Source organism: Tamandua tetradactyla, chromosome 20 (assembly GCF_023851605.1).
Source record: "Tamandua tetradactyla isolate mTamTet1 chromosome 20, mTamTet1.pri, whole genome shotgun sequence".
Classification (NCBI taxonomy): domain Eukaryota; kingdom Metazoa; phylum Chordata; class Mammalia; order Pilosa; family Myrmecophagidae; genus Tamandua; species Tamandua tetradactyla.
The window spans coordinates 62,082,958-62,097,848 of NC_135346.1; the positions used below are offsets into that span (position 1 = coordinate 62,082,958).

At 37.7% G+C, this 14,891-nt stretch overlaps 1 protein-coding gene, 1 long non-coding RNA gene and 1 pseudogene across 2 annotated transcripts in view; 2 read left to right on the plus strand and 1 right to left on the minus strand.

The window, feature by feature from the left end:
- LOC143664232 (uncharacterized) overlaps positions 1-14,891 on the plus strand; it is a 62,124-nt gene that overhangs the window by 12,465 nt on the left and 34,768 nt on the right. The gene's annotated exons all lie outside the window — the stretch shown is intronic.
- Positions 495-1,369, plus strand: LOC143664750 (putative olfactory receptor 2W6 pseudogene; annotated as a pseudogene).
- LOC143664231 (olfactory receptor 2C3) lies at positions 4,324-5,434 on the minus strand. Its single transcript, XM_077137892.1, has one exon. The coding sequence runs from the start codon at positions 5,432-5,434 to the stop codon at positions 4,484-4,486; it is 951 nt and encodes a 316-aa protein (XP_076994007.1). The 3' UTR covers positions 4,324-4,483.

The following is a 14,891-nucleotide window of genomic DNA, read 5'->3' on the forward strand; positions in this document are numbered from 1 at the left end:
TATTTCAAGAGCCAACAGCCCGTTACTTGTTCGTGAACTTTTCATGAGTAACTTATAGATACTGTGACCCATTGTTGTCTGTATTTGCAGCTTACACTGCAGGGTCTGGAACCCTTCAAGTCACCAACACATTTTCTTAGTTGAATTTGTAATCATGGGCAAGTGAGAGCTGATCATATTAATTGAAGCTACTGTCCCACAAATTTTATGGGACTTTATAAGGTAGCTGAGAAATGGGCTCAATATTAGTAGATTCTGACAAAAGTGTATCCTTAATATTTCTTACCGTATTTCTGATTATATGAAAAGTTTTCTTATTATTTTTAATGTCTAATCACTTAACCCACTTGGCTAGATTAGAAGGCTAAATTATAGCTTCCATCACTTTGCTATTGGATTATCTTTGCTTAGCTTCATTTATTACAATTCCAGGCAATCTGCAGGCAAGGTGGACTAGTTAAAAATTATGGATGGCACATGACATGCATCCTCATTACTGGGAAAAAACAATGTATAGGTGGGTTTATGCCCATTTTTCTATATGACTAATAATATACAAGTTAACCTCTCCAAATAGGTACATGAAACCAAAGGTGATAGAAAGAAGCAATAAGAACTCTGGAGGGGAATTCATTTTGTTAGGATTCTCTGTCCAGAGCTGTAGATGGTCCTGTTTGTCATCGGCATGACTTTTTCCTATATTCTGGCCATGATGGACAACCCAATCACAATTTTCCTCTTCCTGATGGACACTCAACTTCACACATACATGCACTTCTTCCTCAGCAACCTATCTCTCCTGGGCCTCTGCTACTCAACCCAGTAACATCCCCTACCTGCTGGTTAACCTCTGGGGCCCACAGAAAACTATGACCTATGTGGGTTTTGTCATTCAACTCTTTGCCTTCTTGTCTGGGGGGGGGGTATCGAGTGCATTCTCCTCCCATTCGTGGCCTATGACCATTAAGCGGTTATCTGCAAGCCATTTCACTACATGGCCATCATGTATCCTCAGCTGCGTCTGCAGCTGGAAGCTTTCGCCTGGCTCAGCAGGATTGTCAATTCCATCCTGATGTCCCCTCTGACAGTGTCCCTGAGGTGGTGTGCTCACTGCACGTCACTTTGAGAGATGCCAGCCATCTTCTTGTGTTGATGCCAGGCAGGTAAAGGGCCTGGCTTTCTTTCTGGCCATCAACATCATTCCTCTACCTCTCACCATGATACTAGTCTCCTCGGCCTGTATCACAGCTCTGATCACGCACATTAAATCAGCAGCTGGAGATGGACAGCCTTCCACACCTTTGCCTCCCACCTGTTGGTTGTGTCCCTCTATAGGAACATAATCTACATGTGCATGTGTATTAGTTAGGGTTCTCTAGAGAAACAGAATCAACAGGGAACACTCGCAAATAAAAAATTTATAAAAGCATCTCACGTCTTGTGTCTACCCTACTTTTTTTTTTAATTTCTCCAAGTAAAAGGAAGTTTGATGAAATGTTTTCTTTTTTGTATGTCTTGTTAAGCTTTTAAAATTTCCTCATTATAGGCTTTGTCTCTTTATACCTTTGGTATGTTTGTACTGGCATCTATCAGTCATTGCAAGTGGCAATTAAGACACTGGAAGAAGGTTAGGGGATCATGGAATTAATGGTAGAAGAAGATAACTATGCTTAAAAACTCCCCTCATTCTTAAATAATGAAGCACAGACTTTGGTAGCTATAGATTTTGTACAACAATTTCCCCACAACGCCTTTATCCTGTTAAGTTATGTGAAGAACTCTGGTAGTAGCTAATAATTTTAGGTGTTCATGAGTTTATCGTTTATTGGTGATATGCTAGCCCATGGGAATGTCTGTGTTTTGGGAATTGAAATTATGAACTTTTACCTAAATTAAGGACAAGGAACGATGCTATGGATGAGGATGGAGTCTACTGGGTATTATCTCTTTTCCCCTCTAGATTCAGTTTTGACTTTTTCCACCTGCTTCTATGCCCCCGAGGAACATCTGTATAGACTGAGGCAGTGGGATCCCTACCCTTTTAGCTTGGGATTGGTTTCAGTCAATGGAAGGCCATGCCAGGAAATAGTAAGGAGGTAGTAGTGTAAGGTCAGTAATTTTATCCCACCTTCTTTCTTCCTGGGAGTGTCATATCTGGGTGTTTCTCTCCTCTGAAGGGCACAGTTTGTTAGCAACCTTCACACAGAGCCCTTTTGTCTACAGGCTCTTGTAACTGCTCTTCCTCTCTCCCCTGTTCCCAGGAATAGTAACAGTTCCCATTGATAGTAGCTAGTGTACTGCACTATTTCTTGTAGTTTCCCTAGATCCTGCCACTATATTAGGAATTTTGTCCTTTATGAAATGCCATTCAAATCACCCACTCTGAGTATCTGTTTCCTACTAAGGCCTTGGTTGATACAACCGGCAAATAGTCAACACGGTAGTTGGCATATAGTTTCCATCCTACCTTACAGCACTCAGTGGTCAGCGAGCCTGGGAGGCAGTAGTGGTTCACGTTACAGACATCCCTCTGCACACTGCAGAGGGGAAAGTGGAATTATGTGTTCCTGAGTCTCATACCCTGTGATTCTTTAGGAAACTGTAGGGTGATGCAATATATAATAAATAATAGCTAAAAACAAATAGGTAAATATGATGTAATATTTAATATGCAGGTGATGGCTGTGATACATGTGATGGGGTCAACAGAATCCAAGATTTCATATATATTCTGAAGTAATTTGAGCTGCCTTATAATGTTTCCCTCTTCAGCTGCCAAAGAGTAGGAAACGTGTTAAAAAGTTAAAATTATGGCAATATTTACCCCAATATATATTCTGGTGATACACTTAAGGAAATTATTCATTAGAAGAAAGAAACCTATATACATCATATAATATGACCGAAAATTTTTTTTAATTGCCTGAGCAGCCTATAAATAATGGTTGATAGAAGTCAAGGTTTATCCTCATTGGGAGAATGTGCATTAATTTCAAAAACATTATGAAAACTGTGTCACATGGGCATTTTTATGTCATTTAGGGAAGAAAGTGCTCAAGTAGCAGCAGAGGCTCTGCAGTCAGTTGTGCTGGGTAGAAATTATTGCATCCTTACCTGTGAACTTGGCCTTGGCTCCCTCACCTACAAAATGGGGATAAGGATAGTAACTAATAGCTTTGCTGTGAAAGTTTAACCAAATGATGCTGATAAATTGCTTAGAAATTTGGCTAGCAATACTGATCACTCAAGGTATGTGGGATAGTATGTTGTTATTAGTAGTAATGAAGCTAACTTTTGGCTTCATAAGTTTTTAATATTCTTATTCTTATTTTGACACTATATACACACGTATCTGAATTATTGGTTACCACTATCTACAAACTTACAAACTCTTAGTTTACATGAAAAATGAAGCTGTTTTAAGAAGCTGAATTGTTATGAAATCAATAAAATGTTTGCATGTTTCCCCCAGACTCAGATCTCCCAGTAACTGCGAGAATTAGTGGAACGAGTGGGCTAGGATTCTAAATGTCACATTTAGGGATGTGTTAAAGGAGAAATGTGGAAAAACATTCTGGAAGGCAGAATTTTGGTTGAAAACAGCCATCTAGTGTTGTTGCAAGTAAATGCCTTGTGGTTGCCCCTGCTTATGTAACACTCAAGGACAAACGTAAATTCCATCTTTCTCTCTGATCAGACTTTTCTCGTCTATAATATGGCAATATTATCAATGTAAAAAGACAGTTTGAGTTTTAAACCAAGATGCAAGTGACAGATCTGGAAACTTTATGTGTTTTATAGCCATATTGAATGCTCGTTCTTACAATCTCCATACATGTCTCAGTTTGAGAATGAATGAATACATGATTGGGTATATGAGAAAATAAGCAAATATACTAGAAAATAAATGAAAAACATCTACACATTTCCTGAAAACATAAGGTCTAGAGTTGGATAGGAAAGTCAGTAGTTCTATAGATAAATCGGTGTAGCATGCTATTGATAAAAACTATTGATTTGCTGACAAAGAAACTCAAGGTTCTAATGCTAAGCCTTGCATGTTTAGATTCCATCTCCTAAGAATGTTATAGGGAGAATGGCAAACATGACTATGGTCTGTGATGAAAGGTCCAGACTCAAGTCTTAACTCAAAAACCATATAGCTCTGTGAGGTTAGTAATAACCATTTTACTGAGTTTTTGCATATATTGGAAACAGTATAAAGTACTTCATACAGATTAGGTACCTTAAATGGCAGACATTATTTTAAACAATTAACAAAACATAAAAACAAAAAATATTTTCTCTTCTTGGACTGAACAGGCTGCAGGAGCACAAGCCATTTCAGATCACCACCTATCTTGAGGTGAAGCAATAATTGGAACAAAGAAGACAACCCAACTATCCTGCCGTCCCAAATCAATTTTGATACCTTTCAATTGTTCATTCTCCTTATGTAAAACTAGAGCCTTCAAACATGCCCTCATTTCCCTGCAAAGCCACGGCAGTTCTCTGATAAATTGTGCTTGAGCGCTCTCTTCACATCCTTGTTTCTCAGGGTGTAAATCAACGGATTCAGCATTGGGGTGACTACGGTGTAGAAAAGGGCTATAAACTTTCCCTGCTCATGAGAATTGCTCTTGGCTGGTTGAAGGTACATGAAGATGATGCTCCCATAAAACAGGGATACGACTGCCAGGTGGGAAGAGCAGGTGTTGAATGCCTTTCTCCGCCCTTCTGCTGACCTGATCTTTAACACAGCTTGGGCGATATGGCCGTATGAGACTAAGATGAGACCCAGAGGGAGGACAACAAAGACAAAACTGGCTAGATACATCTCCACCTCGTTGAGGCTGGTGTCCACACAAGCCAGCTGCATGATGAGGGGCATCTCACAAAAGAAGTGGTCGATGCGATTGTTCCCACACAATGGCAGCAGCATCGTGAGCGTGGAGCCCACCAGGCTGGTGGTCAGACCCCCGAGCCAGGAGGCGAAGGCCAGGCCAAGGCAAAGCTGTGGATGCATGATGACGGTGTAGTGCAGTGGCCTGCAGATGGCAGCGTAGTGGTCATAGGACATGACTGCTAGGAGGACACACTCAGTGGCCCCCAGCCAATGGGAGATACAGAACTGGACCACACACCCTCTATAGCTTATGGTTTTCTGTGGCCCCCAGAGGTTGACCAGAAGTTGTGGGACAATGCTTGTGGTGAAGCAAATGTCCAGGAAGGAGAGGTTAGTGAGGAAGAAGTACATAGGAGTGTGGAGGTGCACATCCACATGGGAGACCAGTATGATGACGCCATTGCCCACGACAGACACCACATAAAATATCGAGACAGCTACAAAGAGGGCAGGTTCTAGTGAGGGTCGTGCAGAGAAGCCCAGCAGTATGAAGACTTGTGGGGAACTTGCATTGACTATTCCCTTCATAATACACAGCTGAGGGTGGGCAAAATTACCACCTGTGGGAGGGGAGCAGAGGACATGAGAAATGAAGTAGTTATATTTCTTAGAAAACATAAAAAATAATTATTTACAGGCTGCTGCTGAAAGCTTCCACCCAACCCAAACCTATTGTGGAAGGTGTAAGCTTTCACTCAAAGTCAATTTGCCACGTCTGGAGAAAAATAAAAGGACATTCATGCAAAGTTCTTGGCACCGATTTGTCATTGAAATGTTACTTTTCTACTTGTAGTGACAATGTAATGATTTTACCTAAATGCTTAATGATGAGGATTTAGCTTGGTAGAACACAGTATTTCATGTGATGAACCACTGAACAGGTATTAAAATCACTCTCTTCCCTCTGTGTTACCTGTTACTGCTGACATTGAACATCCCTTAACATTTCTTTTTTATATCCATCCTAGAATCATCAGCAAATTTTTGCCTTATCCTTAAAGATACCCAGATTCTGATCACTTTTCCCCACTTCTACTGCTACCAGCCTCATTCATTACCTTACGTATTGATCTGTCAATAATTAAGGGTATCCTGACTGCCTCCCCACTTCCCTCTGGCTTCCCTTCGAATTATACTCAATACAGTAATTACAGAATTATCTCCTGGCATAATGTGATTGTATCACTGCTGCTCACCACCCACCATAGTGATGTTACAAGGTTTTGTGTGTGATGTTTCCCATATTTACAGTGCTTTTCTCCATGAAGTGTGCATGGCTCTCTTCCACACCTCCTGCAGACTTTCTTCCCCCACAGTCACCTCATTGTGGCCCTCTCTCACTGTGCTACTTAATATTAAAAACCTCGTCAGCTTCATCCTTTTTCCTGACTTTTTTATAGTACTTATTACCATTTAACACATATACTATTCCCATTTATTATGCTTGTTACTGTCTTACCCCACTAGTTTATAAGTTCCATGCAGTCATGGATTTCTATCTGTTTTCTTTACTTACGGGTTCCCATGCTTAGCACAGTCCAATATACAGAAAACCTTCAGTCAGTATTCACTGAATGAACCATTTTGATGCAGATCATTAGAGGACATGTGATCATGGTCGAGGCAAGACTAGACTGATACGGGAGCATAGCTAAGGGACATCCAGCACAACTTTGCATTGCAGTTGTCAGGCTGGATTTTTGGAACTTGCAAAGACTTGCAGGAGTGACCCAGACCATGTTGTGCTATTGCACCAGTGTGAGGTCTCAGGGCCAGATATGTGGAGCCAGAAGTTCCTATGGGAAAAAAGGACAATCTCAGTCTTCTTTAGGCACACTTGAAAACCTCTGGAACCCTTCTACAGAAAGCATTAATTTATTCTTCTTTGTATTTTCAAAAGAGGAATGCATTCATTATAATGAGTTCATCCAGATTTGGGGCACAGAGCAGCTATAAACTCAACTATCGTCTCTCCTAATCTCTCAGGGAGTGGAATTTACCTATCCTTATAACTGGAAGTCAATCAAACAAAATACAGACAAATACTCAAGTACATTCACAGTGTTATGACATATATAAAAGGTTTCCATTTTACATATGTGGAAATGAGAACTTTAAGCATTTGACAAAACTCACGTGTAGAATTGCTTTACCAGTGTGGACTTGACTGCACCAGAATGCTGAGATGATTTGCGTGAGGCAGACTGGAGTAACACTGCTATACTGGGAGAAAGCAACCTTCTCCAAATTGGGAACGCAATGGAGAACTGTCAGAACATGGGTGGTTTCCCAATGTAAATGTGGAGGAGAAGAGGGAAACTGTGATGGTTACGTGCAACTGAGTCATGACATGAACAAAGTGAACACTCCATACAAGAGGCATCACAGAAGGAATGCAAGGGCATAGAATGGAAAGAAGGGCTAAAGCAACAGCTGTATCATCATGTGTGAATGTCAGCTAAAAACTTTCTTGACTCACAGTTGGTAATTTGCAGAAAACATGTAAATGTCACCATGAGATGAAAATCATAAAGTCACTTGTGAGGTAACAGAAAGAATTTTTGAGGAGAAATTAACCTTTGCTATGATCTGATCTGACTCTATTTCTAGAAATATTTGGTGGCTTACCCAAAGGTGCCGAGCTGCTCATTGTACTAGACCTACACCCAAGATCTCTAGATTTTTAGTATACAATAAGATTTCCAGTAAAGAAATAGGTTATTCATCCACAGTGCTTGACCAAAAGGGTCCCAATGAATACTCACTTTTCAAAAGATGAACCACCTACCCCAAGAAGTATGCCATTTCAACAAAGAAAGATGACATATAGAAAGTTATGGAACTCTTGAGTCTAGATTTTGTTTAATTATAGAGTCATAAACTGTACCCCTGAATGTAGGCAAGCTGCCTAAAAATACCAAAATCCATAAGAACAAATCAGGTCATTTAAATAAATTGGATCTCATCCACCTTAATTGAAATTACCAAAAACTCTGTGATCTTCAGTTTAGATTCAATACCATGAAAAACAAACACAAGTATGTGGCTTACTGATGGTGGGCTAGTGGTGTCATCTCCCTTTGATAACATCCATGAATTCAGAGCATGCAGCATTAAAAATAGGAGAGCAGCCAAGGGATTCTGCAGCCCCCAAAATATTGCAGACCTCCAAGTCAGTGGTGGTGGAGGACATGCTAGACTCTGTTTAAATTCACATCTAAAGAATACACTTAAAGTCTTTAAAAACAGAATGGGTTATCTTATAAAAAATGCACTTTTTTCCCTAAGAAAACAGGTAGCAAAACTAGTGAGCATGGCTCACAGTGTTTCCAGAATGAAAAAATATATGCTGACCCTGAAAGGACTAAGTATAGCATAAGAACCGCATCATCAGGACTTCATCACGAGGGCTTCCTTTGCACAAGAGGCTCTTTTCATCCCCTGGAGTCTTCAGGAGGGAAATAGAAGGTGATGTTCTATACCAGGGGAGTGAAAATTAAAGAAAAAGAAGCTTTGGGGATATTTTTCCCTATTGGATAATTACAATTTCATTGTAATATACACACAGAATTGCACAAAATGGAAATAAAATTTTAAAAATAAGTGAAGCATTGTTTTAGGTTTTTATGTTGCCAAACACTGTTTACAGAGCACAAGAATGAGGGCTTTGTAGTGGAGGAGGGAGTCTGAAATTTTGCTTATAACACTAATTTTTTCACATGCTGCTATAGACATTCTAAAAAACAGAATCATTTTATAATTGGTGTATACTACAGCGATTAATATTTTTCTTATTGGGTTAAAATCCATGTAACATAAAATTTACCATTGCAACCATTTAATTTATTTATTTTTCATATTTACTTCAGATCTTTTATTTTAAATAATAAACCTTATGATACTCCCTGTGTAATTACCCTGATTACATAGTCTTTATTGAAACATTTCAGAATAATTTGTAACACTCAATTGGATAAAAAGTTCTCCTTGCACATTCTAAAATGATTGATAACATCCCTTTACTTTACTAAACGCTTGTATTAAAGCTCTCTCTGTGGACTTGAGCTAAATGTTGGGTGGAATGAGTTAATGAACGTGCTCTCTGCAGTGTGAGAGCCTGAGCTGTAGAGAAGACTTTTATTAGAACATTCTGTTGTAACAATTTTAAAGTGCAGAGAACAGTGACATTAAGTACAGCCACGGCATTGCAGCCGTCACCACTATCTAGTTACTGAATTTTTCATCACCGCAAATGGAAACACCTGCTCATTAATCACTCGCTTCCTGTTCCCCTGCTTTCCAGCTCCTGGCAACCACTGATCTGCCTTTTGTTTCTAGGAATTTGCCTACCCTGAGTATTGCACGTAAATGGAATCATACACTATATAACCCTTGGCGTGTATTTTTCCCCCACCTGAAACAATGTTTTCGTGGTTCACCCATGTTGCAGCATCTATTAGTACTTCTCCCCCTTCCATAGCTGAATAATTTTCCATTGTGTGCATATCCTGCATTGTGTTTTTCCATCTGTCTGTTCATGGGTATTTGGATTGTTTCCACCTTTTGTTTCTTGAGAATATAGAGATACTATGAATACTCATGTACAACTTTTGTTTGAACACTTGTTTTCAGTACTTTTAGCTATGTACTTAGGAGTGGAATCACTGGATATATGGCAATTTAACTTATTGAGGAGTGGCTGGAGTGCTTTCCACAGTCGCATTTTATATTCCTACCAGCAATATATGTTCCAATTTCTTGAATCCTTGCCAACACTTGTAATTTTCTGTTGTTTTTTTTTAATAATGGCCATCTCGATGAGTGTAAACTGATACATCTTTGTAGTTTTGATTAACATTTTTCCAGTGGGTGGTGATGTTGAGCATCTTTTTCTATGCTTGTTGGCCATTTGTAGATCTTCCTTGGAGAAATGTCTCATCAGGGTCTTCACCCAATGTTTTTATTTTTGAGTTTGACAAATTTATTAGTATTTTAGTACAGAAATTAATCACAGTCATTTCTCTCTCTCATCTTGACCTAAGTAAATATTTCATTTGAGTCAAGAAAAGAGTAAATAGGAGAGAGAGAGAGTTGTTATTTTAACATAATAAAATGGATGAAAATGGAAAATCTGTCTATATTAAAATAAGTTAAATCCACTTATTTATGTCTTGATAAAATCAGATTACATGGGGCCTCGTCTAAACTTAAATGCAAGTGAACAAACTCTTAGAAATATTCAAAAGCCAGGCTGATTCTCTGGAATTACTAATTGCCTATTAAAAGAAATCAGTGAGCAGTAACCACCAATAAAATATTCTGAAGCTACCTTAAAATTTAGCATTGGTGGACGTTTAAGGAAACCATTATACTGAATGTTTCTTTTATTTGTGGCTATGCTTTAAAGATGCATTTAACTGTCACCTTAAAATTTCACATACAATGCAAAAGCAGCAAATACAAAATCAAACTGCAAAACAGAACTAAAAATAGTACGTGCTCAAAGATTCCAAAACTATGTTTGAAGATGCATTTTCTTGCCTTCTATTTGTCTGAAAGTTTCTGTGTCCTTTCTAAAATTGGGTTGTTTGTCTTTTTACTGTTAAGGTATAAGAGTTCTTTATGTATTATGAATGTTATATCTCTATCAGATGTATGATTTTCCAATCATTTCCCATTCTGCAGATTATCTTTTCTCTCTCTCAATATGTTCTTTAGTGCATAAAAGTTTTAAATTTTAATGAAGTTCATTACATATATTTTTAATTTAGCTTTTTATGCATTTGGTCTCATGTTTAAGAAATTATTGCCAAACCTAAGGTCACACAGATTTGCCCCTATGTTTTCTTCTAAGACCTATATAGTTGTAATTCTTAAACTTTTGTCTTTTATCCATTCTGCATTAATTTTTGCATATGGTGTGAGGTAAGTGTCCAGCTTCATTCTTTAATATCAGATATCCAGTTCTCCCATCACCATTTCTTGAAGAGATTGTTCTTTAGCCCATTTCATGCTTTTGGCACTCTTGTCAAAAATAAATTGACCATATATGTACAGATGTATATCTATACTCTTAATTCCATTCCATTAATTTATATGTCTATTCTTGTCAGCAAAGCACTGTTTTGTTTACTATATTTGTTGTACGTTTTGAAATGTGGAGGTATGAACCTTCCAATTTTGATTTTTCAAAATTGTTTTGACTATTTGGGGATCCTTGCAATTCCACATGAACTGAGGATGGCTTTTCCATTCCCACATGAAAGGCCATTAGGGCTTGAGAAGGGTTGTTCTGAATCTGTAGATCTCTTTGGGGAGTATTACCATCTTAACTGTATTGAAACTTCCAATCCATTAACACATCATATCTTTCATTTCGTTCAAGAGTTCTAAAATTATTCCAAGGATATTTTGCAGTTTTCAGTGTACTAGTCTTGCACCTCCTTGGTTTAATTTGTTTTATTTTTAGATTTTTTTTTGTGTAAATAGAATTTCCTTCTAAATATCTATTTTGTATTGTTTGTTGCTTATGCATAGAAATACAAATGAATTGTGAGTGTTGATCTTGTATCCTTCAACTTTTCTGAATTTATTTGTTTGGTCTAACCATTTGTGGATTCATTAGTATTTTTTACATAAAGGTAACATCATCTGGAAATAGAGATGTTACTTCTTCTTTTCCAATTTAGATGCCCTTTATTTATTCTTCTTGTCTAAATGCTCTGGTTAGAGCTTCCAGTACAGTGTTGAATAGCAGCAGTGAAAATGAGCATCTGTGTATTTTTCCTCTTCTTGGGGGAAATATTTCAGTCTTTGATAATTGAGGATGATGCTAGCCTTGGGTTTTCCATGTAGTCCCTTGTTATGCTTATTGAACTATTCCAAGTTCATTGGGGGTTTTATCATGGGAAGGTGTTGGGATTTGTGATATACTTTTTCTGCATCAACTAAAATAAACATGCATTTCCCCCTTCGTTCTATTACTGTGTGTGCTAACCACATTGATTTCCTATGTTAAGCCATGCTTGCACACCTGGAATGAATACCACTTGGTCATAGTTATTATCCTTAACTATGCTGAATGTGGTTCAACAGTATTTTATTTGGTATTTCAGCTTCTTTCATGACTTTTTCTGACTTCTACATACTTTAAAAAAATTTAATGTAATTTTATTGATAAATTATATATTTATGTACCATATAATTATCCAAATTGAACAATAAGTGGTTCACAGTGTCATCATATAGCTGTGCATTCATCACCCCTGTTTTTTCTGGTTGTTTTTTGTATGAAATATGTTTTCCCAACCTTTTGCTTTAAACCTAATTTTGTCCTTGGGTCTAAAGTGAGTCTCCAGTAGACAGCATTAAATGGGTCCTGGTTTTTAATCCATTCTGCCAGTTGATGATTTTTTCTTGGGATTTTAACCCATTAATGTTTACTGTTATTATTGTAAAAGCAGTACTGTTTTTCTATCATTTTGTCGTTTGGGTTTTGTATGTCATATCTAATTTTTTTCTTTCTTTCGTTTTATGATAGTCTTCATTTCTAACTCTTCTTCAGCTCTCTCTCTCTCCTGTCTTTTCCTATCTCCATGTAATACTCCCTTTAATATATCTTGTATATCTGTTCTCTTAGTCACAAATTCTCTCCATGACTGTTTCTCTGAAAATATTTTAATCTCCCCCTCATTTTCTCTATTGTTTTCATGTTCTCAATTTCATTTATTTCTGCTCCAATCTTTGTTATTTCTTTCCTTTTGCTTGCTTTGGGGTTAGTTTGCTGTTCTCTCTCCAGTTCTTCCAAGTCGACAGTTAATTCCCAAATTTTTGCCCTTTCTTCTTTTTTGATATAGGCATTTAGGGCAATAAATTTCCCTCTTAGCACTGCCTTTGCTGTGTCCCATAGGTTTTGATATGTTGTGTTTTCATTTTCATTCGCCTCGAGATATTTACTAATTTCTCTTGTAATTTCTTCCTTGACCCACTGGTTGTTTAAAAGTGTGTTGTTGAACCTCCACGTATTTGTGAATTTTCTGGCACTCTGCCAATTATTGATTTCCAACTTCATTCCTTTATGATCTGAGAAGGTATTGTGTATGATTTCAATCTTTTAAAATTTGTTGAGACTTGCTTTGTGACCCAGCATATAGTCTATCTTTGAGAATGATCCATGAGCACTTGAGAAAAAGGTGTATCCTACTGTTGTGGGGTGTAATGTCCTATAAATGTCTGTTAAGTCTAGCTCATTTATTATGATATTCAAATTCTCTGTTTCTTTATTGATCCTCTGTCTAGATGTTCTTTCCATTGATGAGAGTAGGGAATTGAAGTCTCCAAATATTATGGTAGATGTGTCTATTTCCCTTTTCAGTATTTGCAGTGTATTCCTCACGTATTTTGGGGCATTCTGATTCGGTGTGCAAATATTTATGATTGTTATGTCTTCTTGTTTAATTGTTCCTTTTATTAGTAGATAGTATCCTTCTTTGTCTCTTTTAATTGTTTTACATTTGAAGTCTAATTTTTTGGATATTAGTATAGCTACTCCTGCTCTTTTCTGGTTGTTGTTTGCATGAAATATCTTTTCCCAACCTTTCACTTTCAGCCTATGTTTATCTTTGGGTCTAGGATGTGTTTCCTGTAGACAGCATATAGAAGGATCCTGTTCTTTAATCCATTCTGCTAGTCTATGTCTTTTGATTGGGGAATTCAGTCCATTAACATTTAGTGTCATTACTGTTTGGGTAATATTTTCCTCTATCATTTTGCCTTTTGTATTATATATATCATTTCTGATTTTCCTTCTTTCTACACTCTTCTCCACACCTCTCTCTTCTGTCTTTTTGTATCTGACTCTAGTGCTCCCTTCAGTATTTCTTGCAGAGCTGGTCTCTTGGTCACAAATTCTCTCAGTGACTTTTTGTCTGAAAATGTTTTAATCTCTCCCTGATTTTTGAAGGACAATTTTGCTGGATATAGAATTCTTGGTTGGCAGTTTTTCTCTTTTAGTAATTTAAATATATCATCCCACTGTCTTCTTGCCTCCATGGTTTCTGCTGAGAAATCTACACATAGTCTTATTAGGTTTCCCTTGTATGTGATGGATTGTTTTTCTCTTGCTGCTTTCAAGATCCTCTCTTTCTCTTTGACCTCTGACATTCTGACTAGTAAGTGTCTTGAGGAATGCCTATTTGGATCTATTCTCTTTGGGGTGCGCTGCACTTCTTGGATCTGTAATTTTAGGTCCTTCATAAGAATTGGGAAATTTTCAGTGATAATTTCTTCCATTAGTTTTTCTCCTCCTTTTCCCTTCTCTTCTTCTGGGACATCCACAACACATATATTTGTACGCTTCACATTATCATTCAATTCCCTGAGCCCCTGCTCAAATTTTTCCATTCTTTTCCCTATATTTCTGTTTCTTTTTGGATTTCAGATGTTCCATCCTCCAGTTCACTAATTCTAACCTCTGTCTCTTTAAATCTACCATTGTAGGTTTCCATTGTTTTTTCATCTCTTCTACTGTATCTTTATTCCCATAAGTTCTGTGATTTGTTTTTTCAGACTTTCCATTTCTTCTTTTTGTTCATCCCTTTGCTTCCTCATGTCTTCCCTCAATTTATTGATTTGGTTTTTGAAGAGGTTTTCCATTTCTGTTTGTGTATTTAGAATTAGTTGTCTCAGCTCCTGCATCTCATTTGAACTATTGGTTTGTTCCTTTGACTGGGCCATATCTTCAATTTTCCTGGTGTGATTTGTTATTTTTTGCTGGCATGTGGACATTTAATCAGATTTCCCTGAGTGTGAGACCCAGCAGGTTGAAAGACTTTCCTGTGAAGTCTCTGGGCTCTGTTTTTCTTATCCTGCCCAGTATGTGGCGCTTGTCTGTCTGCGGGTCCCACCAGCAAAAGATGTTGTGGCTCCTTTAACTTTGGAAGGCTCCCTGCTGTGTGCATGGTGGAGACAGAGGAGAGGTTGTAGG